General features: G+C 45.1%; 2 protein-coding genes and 1 long non-coding RNA gene across 3 annotated transcripts; 1 reads left to right on the forward strand and 2 right to left on the reverse strand.

Moving 5' to 3' along the window:
- Positions 1 to 887: 887 nt before the first annotated feature.
- LOC127616074 (CYFIP-related Rac1 interactor B-like) lies at positions 888 to 5205 on the reverse strand. The gene is made up of 11 exons (XM_052087484.1): positions 4964 to 5205; positions 3021 to 3110; positions 2822 to 2943; positions 2636 to 2741; positions 2232 to 2368; positions 2055 to 2132; positions 1860 to 1976; positions 1706 to 1785; positions 1501 to 1627; positions 1366 to 1436; positions 888 to 1293 (listed from the first exon to the last, which is right to left on the reverse strand). The coding sequence occupies exons 2-11, from the start codon at positions 3091 to 3093 to the stop codon at positions 1224 to 1226; spliced, it is 981 nt and encodes a 326-aa protein (XP_051943444.1). The 5' UTR covers positions 3094 to 3110; positions 4964 to 5205; the 3' UTR covers positions 888 to 1223.
- Positions 5206 to 9643: 4438 nt separating this feature from the next.
- Positions 9644 to 12784, reverse strand: LOC127616369 (uncharacterized). Its single transcript, XR_007967095.1, has 3 exons — positions 12426 to 12784; positions 10895 to 11214; positions 9644 to 10215 (listed from the first exon to the last, which is right to left on the reverse strand). It is a non-coding gene; the product is annotated as an uncharacterized LOC127616369 (long non-coding RNA).
- Positions 12785 to 12928: 144 nt separating this feature from the next.
- Positions 12929 to 16340, forward strand: ptmab (prothymosin alpha b). Its single transcript, XM_052087927.1, has 5 exons — positions 12929 to 13097; positions 14391 to 14456; positions 15169 to 15253; positions 15328 to 15419; positions 15719 to 16340. Exons 1-5 carry the CDS (start codon positions 13053 to 13055, stop codon positions 15764 to 15766), a joined length of 336 nt encoding a protein of 111 aa, XP_051943887.1. The 5' UTR covers positions 12929 to 13052; the 3' UTR covers positions 15767 to 16340.
- Positions 16341 to 18497: the final 2157 nt, after the last annotated feature.

Raw genomic sequence — 18497 nt, forward strand, 5'->3', positions numbered from 1 at the left:
AGGTTGATGAACAACACGAAAAGGACTGCAAATGTGACAGGAACAAAAAATGTAATTTAGTCGCTTAACAACAAACGGGATAAACGTGATGATCGGGACAACAAAGACAAACATGAACCACTTGATAAACATGATAAATAAATGACAAACACGAACGTTTCGTCTGACGAGCGGACAGGAAGTGACACACACATGCACAAGGACAGCTCATCAAAGTGAATGTTTCAAGTCAAGTTAGACAAGCCCAGCAAAACACATTCCGTCATGTTTGTGTGCACATGAGAGCCCACTAGTGCCAGCACACACACACACACACACACACACACACACGCGCACACACACACATTACTCACGCACTGATACACACATGCATTTACTCAAGATTTACTCATGCTTATACACACACACACACACACACTCCCCACAAGTCTGAACAACACGCTCACGCCCAACCTGGTTATCGTAGCAACGCCACACCCTGAGCACTCACACTAACACAAATCGTGTACTTAGTGGGTTAGGGAGGTGGGGAGTCATTGGCGCCCCCTACAGTTAAAACATTCAAATCCAGTCCCAACTACTGTGCGTGGATGTTTTTCCTGAAGGGGGCGCCACGTTGTTGGCCTGCTTTTCTTTGAACTCCAAAACCATGCTGGTCTGTGCTATATTTTGTTATCGTCATGAAAAAAGGGGTCGTTTAACGAAATTATTTCACATTATATTATATCACAAAAATAAATTTGGAAAAAAATAGATTTTTAAAAAAAATATTCAATGAAGTACTTTTTTGCCTCCCTGATGCTGTCTGATGACCAATCTACGAATTGTCCATATGTGCCATGACAGTGACGACCAGTGCGTTGCAACTCAAGTCAGACAAAGCACAATTTATGTAAACAAAACGATATAAAAACTTTATTCAGCCAAAACCTAAGCACAACATAACATAAAAATATTGAATACTTATGTGCCTAATGGTTGATTTCGTGTCTGAAATGATCGCTCCAAACTCGTTGACGTCGGCTTGCGTCTTTGGTGCTAGCCTCAGCTAACATTAGCTTCCAGTTGCAGGCCAACCGCACGAGTCACACTGACTTGTGGGTAAAGATGGCAGCAGGAGAGGTAGGAACAATTTAGACCAAAGAAGAAGAAATCCAAATAACCATGGAATGCTGAGGAGCTGTCGTGAAATGTGGAGGACGAACTGAGGGAGGCGCTGTTGTTCAGTTGATGCTCAGCATGTTCCTGATGTGTTTGGGTGTGGCCTCGTCGTTCAGGTGCTTGGTGGTGTACCTGTTAGTGGTCAGAGTTCAACATGTTGGCCAATGGCGAGCGAGCAGCAAGTTGGGAAGTGCAAAGTGTGACCTGAGCGCGTCCAGTAGACCTTCCACGCTGCCTGGAGGCTGCTCCCGAAGCACCCGGATGCAGCCTTTCATCTGCACGAAATCGCAAACGCAATCATTGGCTTCATCTTCTTCCTGCGTGCGCATAAGGTCTTACGTCAATGTTGGAGGTCTTGATGAAAGCTCCGGCCGGGTGCACGTGGTCGTAGAGGATGATGACGCCCACCATCACCCGCAAGCAAAACAGCAACGTCTCCTCACTGGTGAAACGACTTCTGTATTCTCTGCGCGCGGACACAAAGTATATCAATTTTCAAAAGTGGTCAGGGGGTCGGCCGGCGGCGATGCGTTGAGGGCCTCACGGTGTTTCCAGCATGACTTTGCACACGCTGGCCATGGTGCTCAGACAGCCGGTGGTGTTTTCAACGGGAACTTCGGGATTCTGTTGATGCACGATACGCTCGCGTCACGTGTACGTCGAGTTTTATTTGCAGAAATACCCGACGCAGTACTAACATCCTTGACAAACTTGTTGGTGGCGTCGCTGAGCGTCTTCAACATCGGCGTGGCGCTGGCGTAGAACAGAGACATGCGATTGGCCAGCTCGTTGTTGACTTCCGCGTCCGCGTCGCCCTGAAGGACGAGGGGGCACGTGAATGTTACGCAGACGATGACGAGGGGGCACGGCGTTCTCGCACGTGTGCTTCTTACAGATAGGTTGTTGATGCGCATGCGACTGATTGTTCGTCTGTAGTAACTGAAGTCATTCTGGATGGCCGGGATGGTCATCTGCAATAAAAACGACACGTCGGGAAGGTGAGGGTGAATATGAAGGAAAGCATGATGAGGAAGAGGATGACGGAGGGAGAAAGGCGAAGGCGCCGAGACCTTGAGCTCGTCGAATCTTAGCGTGAAGTGCAGGATGAGCGCAAACTGTCTGGCCAGCGCCTGTTTGTTCTCCAGCTGCTGGGTGGGCGGGGCGTCGGGACCGGTCAGGATGTCCAGCAGGCAAAGCAGACTCTGCTCTGATTGGACAACACGCAGAAGGAGACGAGTGAAGAAGCAATGAGTCAGCAAGTGAGTGAACAAATTAATGTATGACTCCATCAGCAAATGAATGAAAGAGTGAGTGAGTCAGTGAGTGAGTGAGAGAATTCATGCATGAATTACCGAGTAAGAGGGACATTGGAGTAAATGACACAATTGCGATCAATCAGCAAATGAATGGACGAGGGACTGAACGGGTGATAGAATGAATTGAATTTGAGTGAGCAAGCAAGTGAAAGCATTACCGAGCTTGTGGGAGAACTCATAGAAACGTTTGAGTTTAGCAACGAGGGGGAGAACGGCAGACCAGGCCTTCTCCTGAACGCCCTCCTCGCTGGGACTCTGGATGGCCTGCGCATGCACATGTGCATAATTGACTAGCGCATGTTCACGCGCGCACTCTGAGCATCCATTAGCGGGGTGCGCATTACCAGACGGATTTCCTCGCCAGCTCCCGTGTAGGCCTGCAGCTCGTTCAGGATGACCTGAGCCTCCGTCAGCACCTTGTCCACCTTCTCCCAAGCCTCCTTTTCTGACAACGATGCCTCCGCATCTGCACACACACACATACACACCATATAACTCACAGACATGTGTTTACGTGCATGTGTGTGCATGCGTTTATCTTACTCTCAAAGTCCAAGAAGAAGTTTCCGGCGTTGTTGTCGATGTCTCTGCTCAGCACTTTGATCAAGTTCCCCATTCTCGCACATACAAAACCTTGCAAAGCGTTCAACAAAATGATTAGACAAAGTCCATCCGGTATTGAACTTTTGACCATTTCTACATGAGAACTCATGAATAATTTTCACTTCTCCAAAAAATGTGCAAAACTTGTACCCGCTTGGCAACACCCCTCAAAACTTTACCGCAACACACTAATTTGCATCGGCATCAATTTCACGGAAAGGTTCAGAGATCAACTCTTGTAAGTTCAGTTACTTTGTAGAAGCGAGTCCTGATTCGAGTTTTAAGTCAGAGTTTGGCTTGCCAAAAAGGCTTTTTCCAGGTAAAACGGACAAAAAAAAAAAGAAGTTGACTTGAAAGTAAAAGCGGCACATCAATTGTTGGATTAAATAAGTGCTTTCCAGCACAGTGATTCACAATTACAGTGTTGGAAACACAGAATGACGGGCATGTGACAGACTGAGAGAATACGTTCAAGTGAGAGGAGTGCAAAGAGTGAAAAAGGAAGTGATGACGTGTGAGCTAAATTTGAATGAGAGGAAGTGAAGCTGACTGGTTTTAAGTCAGGTGTTTGGTCTGCATCAAGGAGTCACATCTCTGCAGCGTTACACATATACGCTACTCGTATATGTTATGCATAGTTTTTACATCATTCTAGCATGTTCTCTTCAAATTTGTATTCAAAAAAGATTTATTTAATTTTGTTATCTTTGTTTGAAACCTGAAGTGGTACCGTTATAAATTTCATTATCGTTTTGGTGCTCAGGTTCATTGAAGTTTGTCATCTTTTCCCAAGTGGAACACAAATTGTGAAGCGACACAAAGTTGAAACACATAAAAAAAAAAACCTGAGAAGGAGGTCATCCAAAACCATGCACAAAATCAAGAGGGGTGAAAAATTATGCACGCCCCACTTCTCATTTTTTATTTGTTTTTTTTAAGCCTACAATAATGCAAATGCAATTCCACTTCACAAATGCTTGCCACTTGGGGGTTGATTCGTTACAAAAAGTCACATTTTAGGGCTTTTGTTTGAAGCCTGAAATGAGGCAAGGGGGCAAAATGTTCAAAGGGGGGGGGGGGGCGGTTCGCAAGGCACTTTATGTAAATATGTAAATATATCACATCGCAGTTTTGTTGTTCCAGTATTTGTATTTGTTGTTTTTGTATTCTATGCACTCTGCAGAAAGGTCTACATTGCAAATGAGAACCTTACCTGCACGATAACTTACATAAACTCACAAATCAAATGACAATCATTTTGTCATCGTGAGATGCCAACATGCTGCGCACACACACGCGTACGTTGTGACCAGATAACAAAAACATCAACAATAGTCTTTAAGTCATCGTGATGAATTTCAACTGCAATTGTTATTCGTCATTATACTGTATTCCTAAACCTTTATCAGTCCCACAGTGTTTTTTTTATTATGCATTTTATTACGAAACGGCATGCAATTCCTGATAATTGCGTGTTTTAACGTGCATTTTGGTGACTTATGTATTATTACGCCAAACAGGTGGCAAAAATGCAAAATGTGAACAAGATGCAATTTTACAACAAGCAGTTCTTAATATTTGGGCGTCATAATATTAGGAACGCGAGGAGATGGTGACGCTAATGAAGCGTACGCCGAGTGGTATGCTGCCTGTAACCGGAAGTGTGCGTCTACATTCGTGTTGCTGATGGGACCGCCAGCAGAAACTTTTTGCTCCATCAACAAATCGCAACTTTTGGAGCACAAAGACTCCACTCGGAACTTGGTTGTCGAGTCTCAACAGGACCTGGCGAGTCTCAACCGGCGCGACCCACCCAGACCCAAACCCGCAGAGACCCAGACCGAGACCTAAATCCCGACCACCATCCCCACCGCGGTGCTCACCTTCGCCGATCGGCGCGTGATCGAGGCGGGATCGGTGCGGGTTCGACGGGTTGGCTTTGGCGGGTCCAGGTGATCCTACATGCCGACAACCCGGAAGTGGGCGACTCGGCGCTGCGCTCACTATAAAAGGAAACGTTTCCTGAGTGAGCGACCAATCGGCGGAGGCGCGGGAGCCACGACGTCAGCGGAACGTGAACGCCTCATCAAGATCATCAGAAGGCAACACGACGAAAGGAACATGAACGCCACGCGACGGGAAAGTCGACGTAGCATCGGTCACCCCCAAAACAAGCACGAGTAACAATAACACTACTTCGGTTTATTTTAGAAAAACAATATTTGCTCAAACAACACATCATCATCATCATCATCATCATCATTACAACAATGTTTGGTGAAAACAAATGCGGTTTCAAAACTGTTGCAGAAATGAAGTTTGTCTCCGCCACTCTGCTTCTCCCTGCCGGACGAAAACAAGAATTACAGTACAGTCTGCATGGGGGTGAATGTTCGGAAAATCTATGGTTCATCATCGAAACGTTCGCGTCGTAAAGGCGCTTACAGATTCGACGAAATGATACCAGTACAATCTAAAGTTGATGAAATCAGGAGGAACCGAATGACATCAGATTACATTAAATGTTATAAAGTAAAATTTAATGAAAGTAAATTAATTTATGTGAACTACAATTTAGATTAGGTGTAACGGGGCCAGAAAAAACTCACTGTACTTTACTAGAATTACACAAATTGTGTGGAATGATATTTACCTGATGTGTTCTTTAACTATATCTTCCATTATCTACTTCAATAATTAGTGTGGCCATATGTATAACAACACGCAATACAAATGTATACAGCTTGTAATTATGAATATATATGTGAAGTTTGGTAATTGTTTTGGAGCTCATACAGGTTGGCCCATAAAGCATTTCCTGTTTTGTGGCGAATGAATAGTGCGTCATGGCTAAATCCAATTTAGAGCCTGAAGTTGAAGGTCGAGTGTATTGACGAGCTTGTGAAATAAATTATTCGCCTTTGCGTTTAGGTATTTTATTCACATTCGTTACTGTTACAAGTGTACAAATGCCCAGAAATATTTTCTATCCTTTCGAATCAGTAAACAAGCAACATGACGAGCTCACAGTCCAAGGACGGTCTCGATCCTTCAGTCTATTTGGACACCTGCGATTGAAGGATCCCTTCCGACTGAAATAGCTTTGTGAACGGATGCAATGGTGATATCTAGTGGCCATTTTGGCGAACTACATGTATGTATATGAAATGGCTATCTTCTTTTATATATATATTGCGCGTCGTCCTGCACGCAGTCTGTCCTTCCGTCTGTCCCTTTTCAAAACGTACCTACTTCACCGCGCCGCCGCGCGCCGCCACTGCGCCGCTCAGGCAGTGGCTTACTACGATCGCGCGGGCATCTTAGCGAAAAAATGTTGTCTACCCACAAGCATTGCAATGAAATTGTTAGTTATTTAGTAGAGCTAAACATCTCTTTATTTTCGCGATAAGCAATGAAGATGAACAAAAAGTTGAATCAAGCAACAACACTTTTGTGGGCCGAAGGCCCACCTTACCAGCCTTCCGCAGGAACTAGCTGATGAGCCGCCCGGAGGGCGGCGAACCACCACCTTACCAGCCTTCCGCAGGAACTAGCTGATGAGCCCCCCGGAGGGCGGCGAACCAGCTAGTACATTATAAAATACGACATTTGATGCCCCCTCCCTAGTCATATGGTACGTTGGACAACTCAATATTTTTATCCTTGTTAAAGTCGCAGGTCTTGAAATGGTTCAGAGAAAGGTTGAAGTCAATCGGATCAAGCCTGCAGGACAAGACAGGCAAATAATTTGGAAAAGGGGGCACTTGCTACGGGAACCAATAAAAATCAGACATTGCTTTTGAATTGTGGTTCTATAGAATTATTTTGAAAAACAATCTCATGAATGAGGTCAAGAAAATAATAGTACAGGTAGCCCTGAAAAAGGTCATGTTCAACCAAGGTGTGTTCTCTCATTAGCATTGCAAATGTCTTGACACTTGTAAAGGTCAATAGATCTCTTTTAAGTGTGAAAAGTAACCACGGGGCTGTTTGATGGCATGGCGTGTAAACACTGTAAACATGGACCAGAGGATGCAAAAGAGCTCAGAACAACCTTTGTGTGCCTGCTGTGTGTGTGTGTGTGTGTGTGTGTGTAAGTGCGCACTTTTGATGTGTTTTTGCGTGAAGAGGAAGTAACGATGGTGGTGCGTGGTTGCTGTTGTGCAGGTATTCTCCTTTCCTCGGGACCTCATTCATCACTTTTCCCACCAAAGTACAAAATTGATTATTTTAGCTTTGACTTGACTTGAGAATGCATACTCACAAGTCCTGAAGAAAAATCAACTTTTCATCAGGAAAGCCATCTCTGGACAAAGCTTTTCTTGAAGTGTCAAACCTTCCATTCAACACTGTGTTTGTGTAGTTTGCGAATTAAAGATCACATCTATGCTGTTGGGAAATTCTAAGATCTCTCTTTCTTTCTCTCTCTCTCTCTCTCTTTCTCTCTCTCTCTGACACTCACACAATAACGCAGTGTAAAAAAAGACAAAGAAGGAAGGTTTGCACATTATAAACATAACCCACATCGAAATTCACACATGCCTGTGGTGCTTGAAAGTTGTGTGTGTGTGTGTGTGTGTGTGTTTCTCAAAATAGAATTGGGCAAAGTAGGCCGGGTTCCTCCCTGCTCGGAATTTTCCTTTTCGACCTTACAAGGAATTGGAAGTGAGGGGGGCCTACAAATACACAAACAGATACACACTCTCGCCTTACAAATTCCCATCAAATGTTCTTAAAGAATTTTGAAATGCTAGTGAACATGTTAAGAGAGGTTAGCGATGCTCATGAATGCCCCAACTGAAGAGATTGTAAAAATGCTAACAAGAATGCTAACACACGTTAGCAATTAGGGGTGCCATCTTTCGGATGTCTGTTTTTTATTTTGTCCAATGCTGTATTGTCAAATTCAATGTTCAATTTTGTGTGTGACAGACGCATGTGACAATTAGGAATGGTTCAATACGGGACGCAATGTTTAATTCCCAATTCAAGGATGATTCTTTATTTTACGGGGATGGGTGGCAAGCTTATTAGCAATGCTAATGAGAAGGTCATAGATGCTAGCAAGCAGTGACAATGCTAATAAGGATTTATTAGCAATGCGAATTCCCATGCTAACAGGTTGTATGCATGAGGTTCAACATGCAACTTAAAGTTGTTGAAAATGCCAACCATATGTGCATTGTCTGTTTTGGACGTGCATGTGTGTGTAAAAGAGACTACAGCAAGCTCTGCGAATCATGAGGCTTTTATTTGTGTATTTGTACAGTGTTAAATGTGCATGATTGTTTTGTGCCATTAGTGTACATAACTTTATTATGCATTCATGTTGAATATATGTATTGAATGGAAATAGAAAATGGAAACTGTTGAGCTACTGTATTCTACTCGTTGCAGACTCCAGTCCCCATTTTCCATTTTGCCTTTAGCCGCCATTTCACGACGCGCGCGTGTGTGTGTGTGTGTGTGTGTGGGTGTGTGTGGGAGAGAGAGAGACAGAGAGAGACAGAGAGAGAGATTTGAACAAAGATACAGTGTGTTTGTGTGACATGCAAAGACACAAAGTGAACGTTTTGATTGACTTTGATTTCTTGTAAGTCAACGTGGAAAATTCGTGCGTAATTGCGCTCGTGTACGTGTGGCTGTATTGGAAGGACTTTCACGAGTTGTTTTTATGGGGTAAAAAACACATTTTTAAAATGAAATTGTCATAGACTCGATACAAATGTTCGTCTTCGTTAATGAATAATGTTATATTTTACATTTAAAAACATGTTTTCAAACAATTGACCGGGAAGAGACGTGCGTGTCCGTGTCACCATCCAGTGGCCGAAAGCTGTATTACCCCGTGTATTAGAAATGCCTTCTGCTCATTTCAAAGATTGCTAAACCAGTAGTTAAATATAATATTAGTATTAAACATTGAAAATTACGCTAAACCAGTAAGTGGATCACAACAAAAGAGAGGGGATACATTTTTTTCGTGAAACACAGTTTATGGATCAATATATGATCCATAAACAAATTATGACAAATATTTCATTTGTGGTAGTCACTTCAATGACGTTGGTGATCTTGGCAGCAAAACCTGTCCGCGTCTACGTGCTGAAACAGGTCCCAATACTAATGAGGTTGACTAACATGTAATTGCGAGAAGCCACCAGGAGGTGGAAACAAAGTCTTGAGCATCAACGTTTCTCCAACTTTTCACTCCAAGTTGCGCGTGAAAAATACTTGACTCTGCAAGTAGCATGATTAAAGACCGACAAGAAAATTCTGTAACATACCAGCCTGGCGTAGTGTCCATCAAAATCAAGACCGAGTTTTTATGGCTAAACATTCAGAACGTGAACATTGCGCTTTAATAAAATTAACTACTTCAATGATTCCATTAAAGATGTATTGTACATACATGTGAAATTAAAAAAACAATGTAGTTCGAAACAATTTAAAAACATTATTTTTAAATGCAAATGTTTGCCAAATACTCACAATCTGCTGCTACAAAAATGTAATGTAGTCGAAAAATTTAGAAATATAGTGCATTTCAAAAGTTTACATGATTTGCAGTTCAAAGGTTTACATGATTTACAGTAACTAAGAACTACGTTACGGACAAACAGTTGTGACATTATTCCTTGTTTATAGCAGTAGAAGCACTCATCATTTCTGCAAAAGAAAAAAGTAAATAGAAGAAGAACCCATTGAGGTATTTCTCACATTTCCATACAAGACGGAACAGATTCGAGCATTTTAATCTTTGGGATGTCTGAAGTACAATGTTGGTGAGTACAGTAGCTGCTCAAATTGTGTTGGAAGGCGGCAAAAGTACCTGAGGGAGCGCAGTGAGCACCTCCCCCACCTGCAGAGCCGCCCCCTCCCCCGAGGACTTGAAAAGAAAACACTCCTCTCATTGTCATGCGTGCACTTCTTATGCGAACAAAGCACCACGTACACCGACGTCCGCGCGCGCGCGTGTGTGTGTGTGTGTGTGTGTGTGTGCGTGCGAGAGAGGATTCACTTGTAACAGGAAGTGTTTGCACAAACGGTCCCAGTAAAAACTTGTTTGGTGTTTCGGAACATTTAGTGCCATGGCGTGGACATCTTCATTCAGCTCTAAAACTTCACTGGAGCCCTGCAGGAGGAACAAGGATGACATTTTAGGGTCAACGGGGACCAACAAGGCGGTCATGAAGGACAACTCACAGATTCCTGGAGTAACCAGTCATACAAAGGTCTTCAAGCAAAAGTTGAAGGAACATGGGGAAATCTGTGTTGGAATGGGAAGGAAGAGATGAAAGAAACAATTACGAAAAGGAGGTGTTGAAGAAAGAAAGGGGTTATGTTCAGGACAAGGAAAAACATGGAAGAAGTCCATGGGAGGTGAAAGGGATAACAAAGTGGAGATATCAAGAACAAGGTGATTTGTTCTTGAAGGAAAAAAGTTGCACTGAAGGAGAAAGGAGGAGCTGTATGGTAAGATATAGGATAGATAAGATAAGATATCCTTTATTTGTCCCACACTGGGGAAATTTACAATTTACAAAAAGATGTTAAAGACAACAAAAGAGAACTGAGAATGTTGGGACAAGCGGGACCAGACCAGAGAAGATGTCGGCGTTTGTCAGCTGGGAATGAAGGCAATGAAGGGAGCAAGAGACGGTCGGGATGTCGATCGGTGACATATTTTATCAACCGCTATGGATTTGCTTGCTTGAAACGTTGGAAATTTTATATTTGAATGTTCTTTTGTATGCTTTACAAAAACAAATGCTAATGATCATGTCATTCAAAAGAAGGATTTTTTGTCGCACCTTTTAATTTGGAAACTCCCTCACCAGGTGGCACCACGACACAGACACACCCATAGATACAGACAGCCAAGTCCTCAACAGTCAGAGAGGACCTTCACAGATGACAAAGAATCCTATCCCTTGTCAAAGCAAAACAAAACGGTTGCAATGCATGTAGCCCCATGCTCGCTTCGCAGGGCCGTGGTCGGAACACTTGGGGGGTGGGGGTTCATGTCAAGTTGGTGGCCATGTCTCAGCCACACCTTCTTGTCTTGACTTGCAGCCAATCTTGTCGGGTGCGCTTTAGTCACCTGGACAGGGGAACGGCACCTGTGAAATAGCTGTGAAGTAGCACAAAACAGCTTCAGTAACCACCAGTAAGTGGATGTACAGCTGCTACTTCCCAAAAATACCCTCCCAAGCCACTGCAACATTAGACATCGGTTACACAACTTTTAACACTGTGTTTGAAGAAAAAGGCTACTTGTACATTTAATGTAGTGATTCCTTTGCATACCACTAGGGGCAGCCCGCCTAGAGCGCCCGCGCGCACACAGGCCCATGAACACGCACTCGTGACTTTCAGTTTGTCCCATTGTACAATAATTAAATTACAAAATAACGCATTTCTTCATATTCTGTATGAGTGTGTTGCTGTACCATACAGTCCTATTCTCCTGAATTATAAACATGCATAAAAATAGTTTGCGTGGATGGAATGATTTAATGGCATTTAATTTAATCGCAATGAGAAATGTAATGTGTGCGTTTGTTTGTGGCAGCAGAGAGGGGGGGTGGCTTGAAAGGGAAGCGCTCGTCAGTGAAACTTGATGCTCGTCTGCAGTTGCAGTCGTCCAACCGCGCGTCAAATCGCACCGACGTCGTAAACGTTTGAAATGATGGACGGCGGCGGCAGCCAATCGCCGCTCGTTGCAGGACCAAGGTGCCTCGGCGTCAAGTCACTTAACGAACCGGGCCAATGGGAGTTGTCGTGGAGCGTTATTTGCGTCAGCAACCCGGCCGTCATTGCGAGCCGTTCGTTAGACGAACTCCGCCCCCTCCAACTACCACCACTAAATTGCTGCTTCTAATGGCGGCCGTCCCTTTGCCCCTTCTCATGTCCCGCTTGTAAAAGCCATGTGTACAAAAATCGGTAAGAAGTCCGTAGTGTGTTTCATAATGTTCACGAGCACACGATGTTGCCTTTTTTTGGTGGGGGGGGGCGCGCACTTGTCTAGTCGCATGTGTTGTGTCGCACTTCGTCACTTCAGTATCCAACAAAAGAGGGAAATTAGGCCACGCGCTCACTCGCCTCGTTCACACTCAGGGGGGCTTGTTGTTTCGTTAGGACTACTCGAATGGCGTGCCGTCGACGTTGGGACTGTCGAACGTCGTCGTCTTTGGGTGTATAAAGACGAAAGAGGGTAAGGAAGGCGAAGAAGAAGTGCGCCATTCGGAGATGACCGCGAAGAGGGAGCCTCAAGATGGCTGCCGGCCGCTGAGGGGAGGGGCGAGCGCAGAGCTCAAACGGCGCCGGTGGCGCTCCACTTACTTTGGTTCTCGACTCTCGAACGGCGCTTCTCCACCGAGTTGCAGCCGGTTCGCGAAAACGCAGCGCAATGTACAAAAACCTCGACCCTCCTTAAAATTGGCGGACAACTTGACATGTTGGCGTCGTTCTCGCTAAATTATTTTCCCTCCGTCTGAATGGGCGGGACGTTCGGTCCCTAAGTCGTCGTCTCATTGGTCCAGACGAACATCACTCAATCAAATAGTGTCAACGTCCCCACGGGCCAGCTATCCGCCATTTTTAGTGCGTAGGTCGACGCAGACGAGTAAATTTCGCCTTCCCGGTGGAGCGGGATACCTTTTTGTGCACTTGAGTCGCTCACAATGAAATTTTGGAAGACCAAAAGTGCAGAGCGTCGGCGTGGGTAGGAGGGGGCGTGGCCGCTGCTTTGTAATTCGAGTCGTTGTTCGAGCGGAGAAGCTCTCTGGGGCGAGGGCAGCCAATGGGCGAGAGCCAAGCCGCCTTCTGCTCCGCCCTTTAGCCTATATATTAACCACTCAGCCGCCAGCTTGCTCGGCCATTGGCACAAAAACACACTGAACGCCGTCGCGGAGGAATTACTTTTGTCCAGCTTCCTTCTCGCCTGCTTTATTTTACTACCCCGAAACAATGGCAGACGCCAAAGTTGACTCTGTATCGGAAATCTCAGCCAAGGTAAGAAAGAAGACAACAACTGATTTCTTTCCTTCACGGTGCGCGTAGTGCTCGCTAAGCCGCTCACCTCCACAAAGCTGCGCGGGATACACGCGTCAGTTTTTATATGCATTTAGAAATATTTGTTATATGTTTTTTCTTTAAAAAGAAATCGATGAAAAAGCTCTCGTGGCGTCCCCGCTTGTCATGCGTTCGAAGAAGCGGGCGCCAAACGTGTTTTGCGAGCATCTCAGCCGCTTCCAGATGTCACTCGAATGACGCCAGCTCAGCCTCATTGTCTCCCTGAGACTCGTGAGCCGTCTTTGTTTTGTACGAGTGACTCTTTTTCGCTCCCAGAAGAACCGGTGGACGAACCGACCCGCACCGTTGTCCGAGCGAGGAACCCCTCGGCCGCCAGGATGTTGAATAATGTTGCCGCGGGGCGCCAAGCGACTCTGCTTGATCTTCTCGCTCGGTTCCGGTGCCGAAAGTTGCTTTGAATGAAGCCGCTGTGTTTGTTGATGGGTTCGGCGGCGCGCTCTCGCTCGTTGCTTAGTCGTGGCGCTTGCGCGTCTACCCAGGAAATTTTATATTGATTCAGTCCTTTTTTTTCTTTGATTCTCAAAGGCGGCTAATGCGGAGCACTTAGATACGTGCGCGTACGTGCGTGCGCGTAGGTGTGATGCGTCGTGCGCGCGCTTTGTGTTGGCTTTCACAACCTGCTTAAGTTGAACGGTGCGTCGCGCGTGTCTGAGCGCAATGTGATAAGCGAAACTTAACTTAAAAAAATAGATGTTCATTTTGTTACATGATCAAGATCTAATCGGATTAGTTGTCGGAAATACATAAATGAAGGCCAAGATCGACTTCATGATTTTTCTTTATAATTTGGTTTCGAGGACCGAGCGGGAGTTTTCCGGTGTGATATCGGCCATGTGTCTTCTTCTATTGTCCTTCGTTACACGCGCCCCCCCCCCCACTCCTCGTTACCCCCACCCCTTACTCGCACCCCCACCTTCCCAAAAACGTCACACCTCCCTTCCCCCTCCGCGCCGCGAGCTTATTTTCAATGGCGCGTTGCGTTTTGGGTAATGCAGTGCGTATCCCGGGCGTGTCTAGCGACATATGATGGCTTATGCACTACAATACCAACAATGCCTCGGGGCCGTCACCAAAGTGTCCTATTACGAGACATGAAGAGGAGGGAGTGCTCCCAGCATGCACTCCTGCTCCTTCTCTGCAACAGGAAGCTTAAGCGTCAGTACTGAAAAGGAGGTTTTTGTATGCTCAAATGTTTTTGTTTGTTTTGTTCAGGACTTGAAGGACAAGAAGCTTCTGGAGGAGAAGGAGAACGGCAAAGATGCTGCCACCAATGGAAAGGTGACATGATTACTCACACACCCTAAACTGACACTTGAGTGACCCTTTCATTAAACAAAAAAAACCGCCCTTCCGCCCCCCCAAAAAAGTACTAGCTATTTTACTAACCATTACAATGATGTGTAAAGTTGTGTTAAGTTATAGTGCCCGTCGACATAGTTGTGTCAAATGGGTTAAATTAAGGAAAGACGCATATCATTTAATGACTTTAAAGACGTGATGTCAGTGAAAGCAAAATACAGTAAATTGAACACCGGCGACAGGGATGGGATCCTGAAAAGCCACAAGTCACTGATGGTTTCCAGAGACGGTGAGAATTGTTTCGTACCACATACTGTATATCCATGAAACACTTTCCCTCATTTCCACGCGGTTCCTTGACATCAAGATGGAAGCAAGGTCTTTGAATATGACTAAATAATAAATACATATAAAGCATTGTCCCAACAAATACTCGCCCAACTAAACATTCTCTTTACGGCGTGCTGCCATAAGAGGGCGCCAAAACACCTTTTAAAATTGGACCGCTCTGGGTGAGCGCAAAAGGTTTTTCAGCAAATGATTGAGGATAGGATAAAATTGACCAGAAATGTAGGGAAGAGCATTGTAATTGATGATTTGTGGATTCGACATGATTTAGTTAGTAGGTCAGCGAGATGAGTAGATGTGAAGGACATGAAAGCAAGGCTGAATATAAAATTTGGATTCTTAGGAGAACGAGGAGAACGGTGAGCCCGAGATCGACGACGAGGAAGATGACGAGGTGGATGACGAGGATGAGGAAGATGACGGAGAAGGTGCCTGAGACGTGTCCCTGATGTTTATCTACCTTCCTATCCAAATGCTAACCTTCATGGTTGTTGTCGCCCAGGTGATGAGGAAGACGAGGACGAAGATGAGGATGAGCTGGAAGGCGGCACGAAGCGGGCGGCCGATGAGGACGAAGATGAAGATGACGACGAGGTGACTTTCCACTACATCTTTTTACTTGATTCAAAATAAAAGTCCAGGAAAAGATTATGTGACCGATGTAGCAACGAATTGGCATTGTAAAGCTATGGCGCGTCAAAATCTAAATACATTTCCAAGTTCTTAAATGAAAGCATGCCTCAAAAAGTACTCATCACATAAACAGGAGGGGAAACGCGGTGCAATTCTCCAGACATAATCATACAAAGCGAATTTTAACAAAGTGAAGTCAAGGAATGGGAAAATGAAGGTTGGTTGTTTTTGGGTTGTAAATTGATTTTTGTGGCTACCAGGACGACGTGGGGACCAAGAAGCAGAAAACAGACGGCGACGACGATTGATGGGGCAGCTTCCTGCGGCGGCGCGGCAACCCGCTGGGCCGCTTCCTGTGGTTGCGCTCAGGGGGTGGGGCCGGAGGAGTACTCATCTAAACGATATGAAAGAAAATGTGGTCATTAGCGAGTAGATTTCAACGCCCGCCGCCCGCCCACCATCCTCACGCACAATCCGGCCTCAACGACAACAATAACGACGACAACAGCGACTCCAGCGGAGAATTAGTTTGTATTTTTATTTACATTTTATATTTTTGTACATATTGTTGGGAAGGAGGCAAATAGGTGCTTGGTTAATTAGATCTTTTGACCATGTGACACCCAAACCAAGTCCAAGACGTCTTTGGCCGTTGAACTCAGAGCATTCCAGTCAATTCCATTTAATGTATGTACTTGAGCTGTACCATAAAACGACTTTGTGCTTGCCTGCTTGCTTGCTTGGATGGAGGAAGGCCAAAGAAAAGAAGAGTCTTTCTTTCTTTTCTTCTCATTTTTTGTTTTAGGGTTGTTTTCCGGCCGCCTGTTTTGGTGTACGTGCGAAGTTTGTTGTTGGACAATAAACCGGACTTTTATTTTGTGACTTCTACTTTGCTCTTTGGCTTGTTGCTCTTCTTATGCCTGCTGGATAACTTGTAATTAATTGATTTAAGTAATAAAAGTCCAAAATCCATTTTCTTTATAATCTATGAACCATTGGTATGCAGGAATGAAAGAATTACATTGTATGTGACTTAACTAACTACAGGGAAAAACGACGAAACAAATGCGACAGATATTCCAAAGGCCTTTGGCAAAGTCAACGCGGGCGGGGCCAAATGCATCACTGGCGTGGGCTGTGCTTGGTGCGCTGCAAGGAGGAGGAGGGTGAACGGCGTGTTTTGACATGACTTTAGCCAAAAAGAAATTCGCCAATGGGTGCCGTCCCGGCCTGAAGGGCTGGAGCCACACTAGATTTGCCTTCCGTGCGGTGCCGACTCCTATCCTGAACTTCTGCCCCCAGCGTTCGCGTGTCAACACAATCTCACTGATGCATTTGTGGTGAGAATTTGCATCCACAGTAGGAATACTGTAATCCATTCATGCAGGAGGAGGAGCGAAGATTATGTCGGTGTGTGCGCACACGATTTGTGTCATCTGATGATTGGCCACCACCAGACGGCCCGTTTAGTACTTAACGGCACAAACGCTGGCGTGTTCGCAGCTGCGCCCTCTTGTGGAGAAGACCATTTTCCCCGTCCCTGTTTGGCAAAGCTGCCTCGGAGTCCCGATCGTAGGGGTTCGATTCCGGACTCGAGCGCATTAAAAAAAATCTTGCATCACACTGCTTGTCACTTAAACAACCTTGTAATATGCATCCACAAATGCAAGGACGACTCAAGGATTTTTTTCTCTCCAGGTGCTCAAGGGGGCTTGACTGATACATATGGGGGCCGAGAAAATACTGTATTTATATACTGTATTAGGTATTAGATGTCTGGACCCTAATATATTTTAGAATATTAAATAAAATGATGGAGGCTACTGGGGCTAAACAGATTTCTGACAGGACTTGAACACCCCCCTTCCCTCAACCCCAGTGTGATTTTGTGGGTCCCTGTGGACCGTGATGAGGCTCAGGACAATCGAGGGCCGACAAATCACCAGGACAACCGCAAACCCACTGAGCAACAGATGTGGTGATAATAGCCCCCTAAGGAGCTTGGCAAACAGACGCACAGACCAATGGGGGGGGGGGGGGGCTAAGACTTTCTTCGGGAGGGGCAAAAACAAAAACTTGAAAATACGTTATCAATATTGAACACATTTTTATTTGAAGAAAATTTTCACGATCGCGTGTGTGCGCACACATACACACACACACACACACACACATCTAAAACATTGGCAACACAAGTTGCAAATATACAGTTCGCATAGCGAAATGGTTCCTTTCCTGGTCAAAGAACAAACATAACAACTATATTGATGGAGGCTTGACAAGGCCGCTTGATTTTTAAAGTGGAGTTCATCGACAAGGTGACACAAAACATAAAGATCCAACATTTAAAAGCAAGCAAACAAAAGAATCAAAGACATTTACAGTAAAAGGGAAGGAATAAAGTGTTGCTGACGGCACGCTGGCAAACAAATTTGTTGTTTGGGTAGCACCATCACAAAGATTCTAGATATTGAGTGGCTCAGTTTGCTGTCAGTGCTTGCAGTGGACTGCTCCCTCTAAATTGAGGTCCAGTCTGTCGGTGTGAAGCAAAATGATAATTAAGTAGCGCTGCATCGGCCCCAAAAGACGCTGGCCCACCGGGCATCAGCTAGTCCTTTTTCCCAAAAGAGCAACCCAAGTGACGTATGGTGTTGCGTTAGGACAAGTGTAAAGAGCTGACGCTGCAGTGTGCGCTTATAGCCACCAGAGGCCGCCAGAGGAAGGGAGGCTGCCGATGCAGGACGGACCTAGCGCAAAATGACTCGCGCATGCACAGGGCACTGTGTGCGCAAAGCTCCTGCTACAAATATTACTTTCATAATCTTAAATTGTTTTTCCCAGTATAAGCATATGCATTTCAATGGGTGTCAATTCCCTACGCAAAGAGCGGGTGGTCAACTGTATATAAGTATGTAACAGCCATATTTATTTTTATGTTGTCCTCATTAGCAAATTTAGAAAAGGAGTAATTCAAAACTAATGAATTGTAATCAAGTCACATTCCTGCAGACACATAGGCTTAAACACGCTCGCGCCCTT

This window comes from Hippocampus zosterae, chromosome 15 (assembly GCF_025434085.1).
Source record: "Hippocampus zosterae strain Florida chromosome 15, ASM2543408v3, whole genome shotgun sequence".
NCBI lineage: Eukaryota > Metazoa > Chordata > Actinopteri > Syngnathiformes > Syngnathidae > Hippocampus > Hippocampus zosterae.

Excerpts from the sequence above, each read along its gene's own strand:
- ptmab (XM_052087927.1), top strand. The coding sequence starts at position 13,053 with ATGGCAGACGCCAAAGTTGACTCTGTATCGGAAATCTCAGCCAAG. Across the intron at positions 14,457-15,168 it reads ATGCTGCCACCAATGGAAAG|GAGAACGAGGAGAACGGTGA; the intron begins GTGACATGATTA and ends TTGGATTCTTAG. Across the intron at positions 15,254-15,327 it reads TGAGGAAGATGACGGAGAAG|GTGATGAGGAAGACGAGGAC; the intron begins GTGCCTGAGACG and ends GTTGTCGCCCAG.
- LOC127616074 (XM_052087484.1), bottom strand. The coding sequence starts at position 3,093 with ATGGGGAACTTGATCAAAGTGCTGAGCAGAGACATCGACAACAACGCC. Across the intron at positions 2,133-2,231 it reads TAAGATTCGACGAGCTCAAG|ATGACCATCCCGGCCATCCA; the intron begins GTCTCGGCGCCT and ends TTTTTATTGCAG. Across the intron at positions 1,628-1,705 it reads AAAGTCATGCTGGAAACACC|AGAATACAGAAGTCGTTTCA; the intron begins GTGAGGCCCTCA and ends GTCCGCGCGCAG.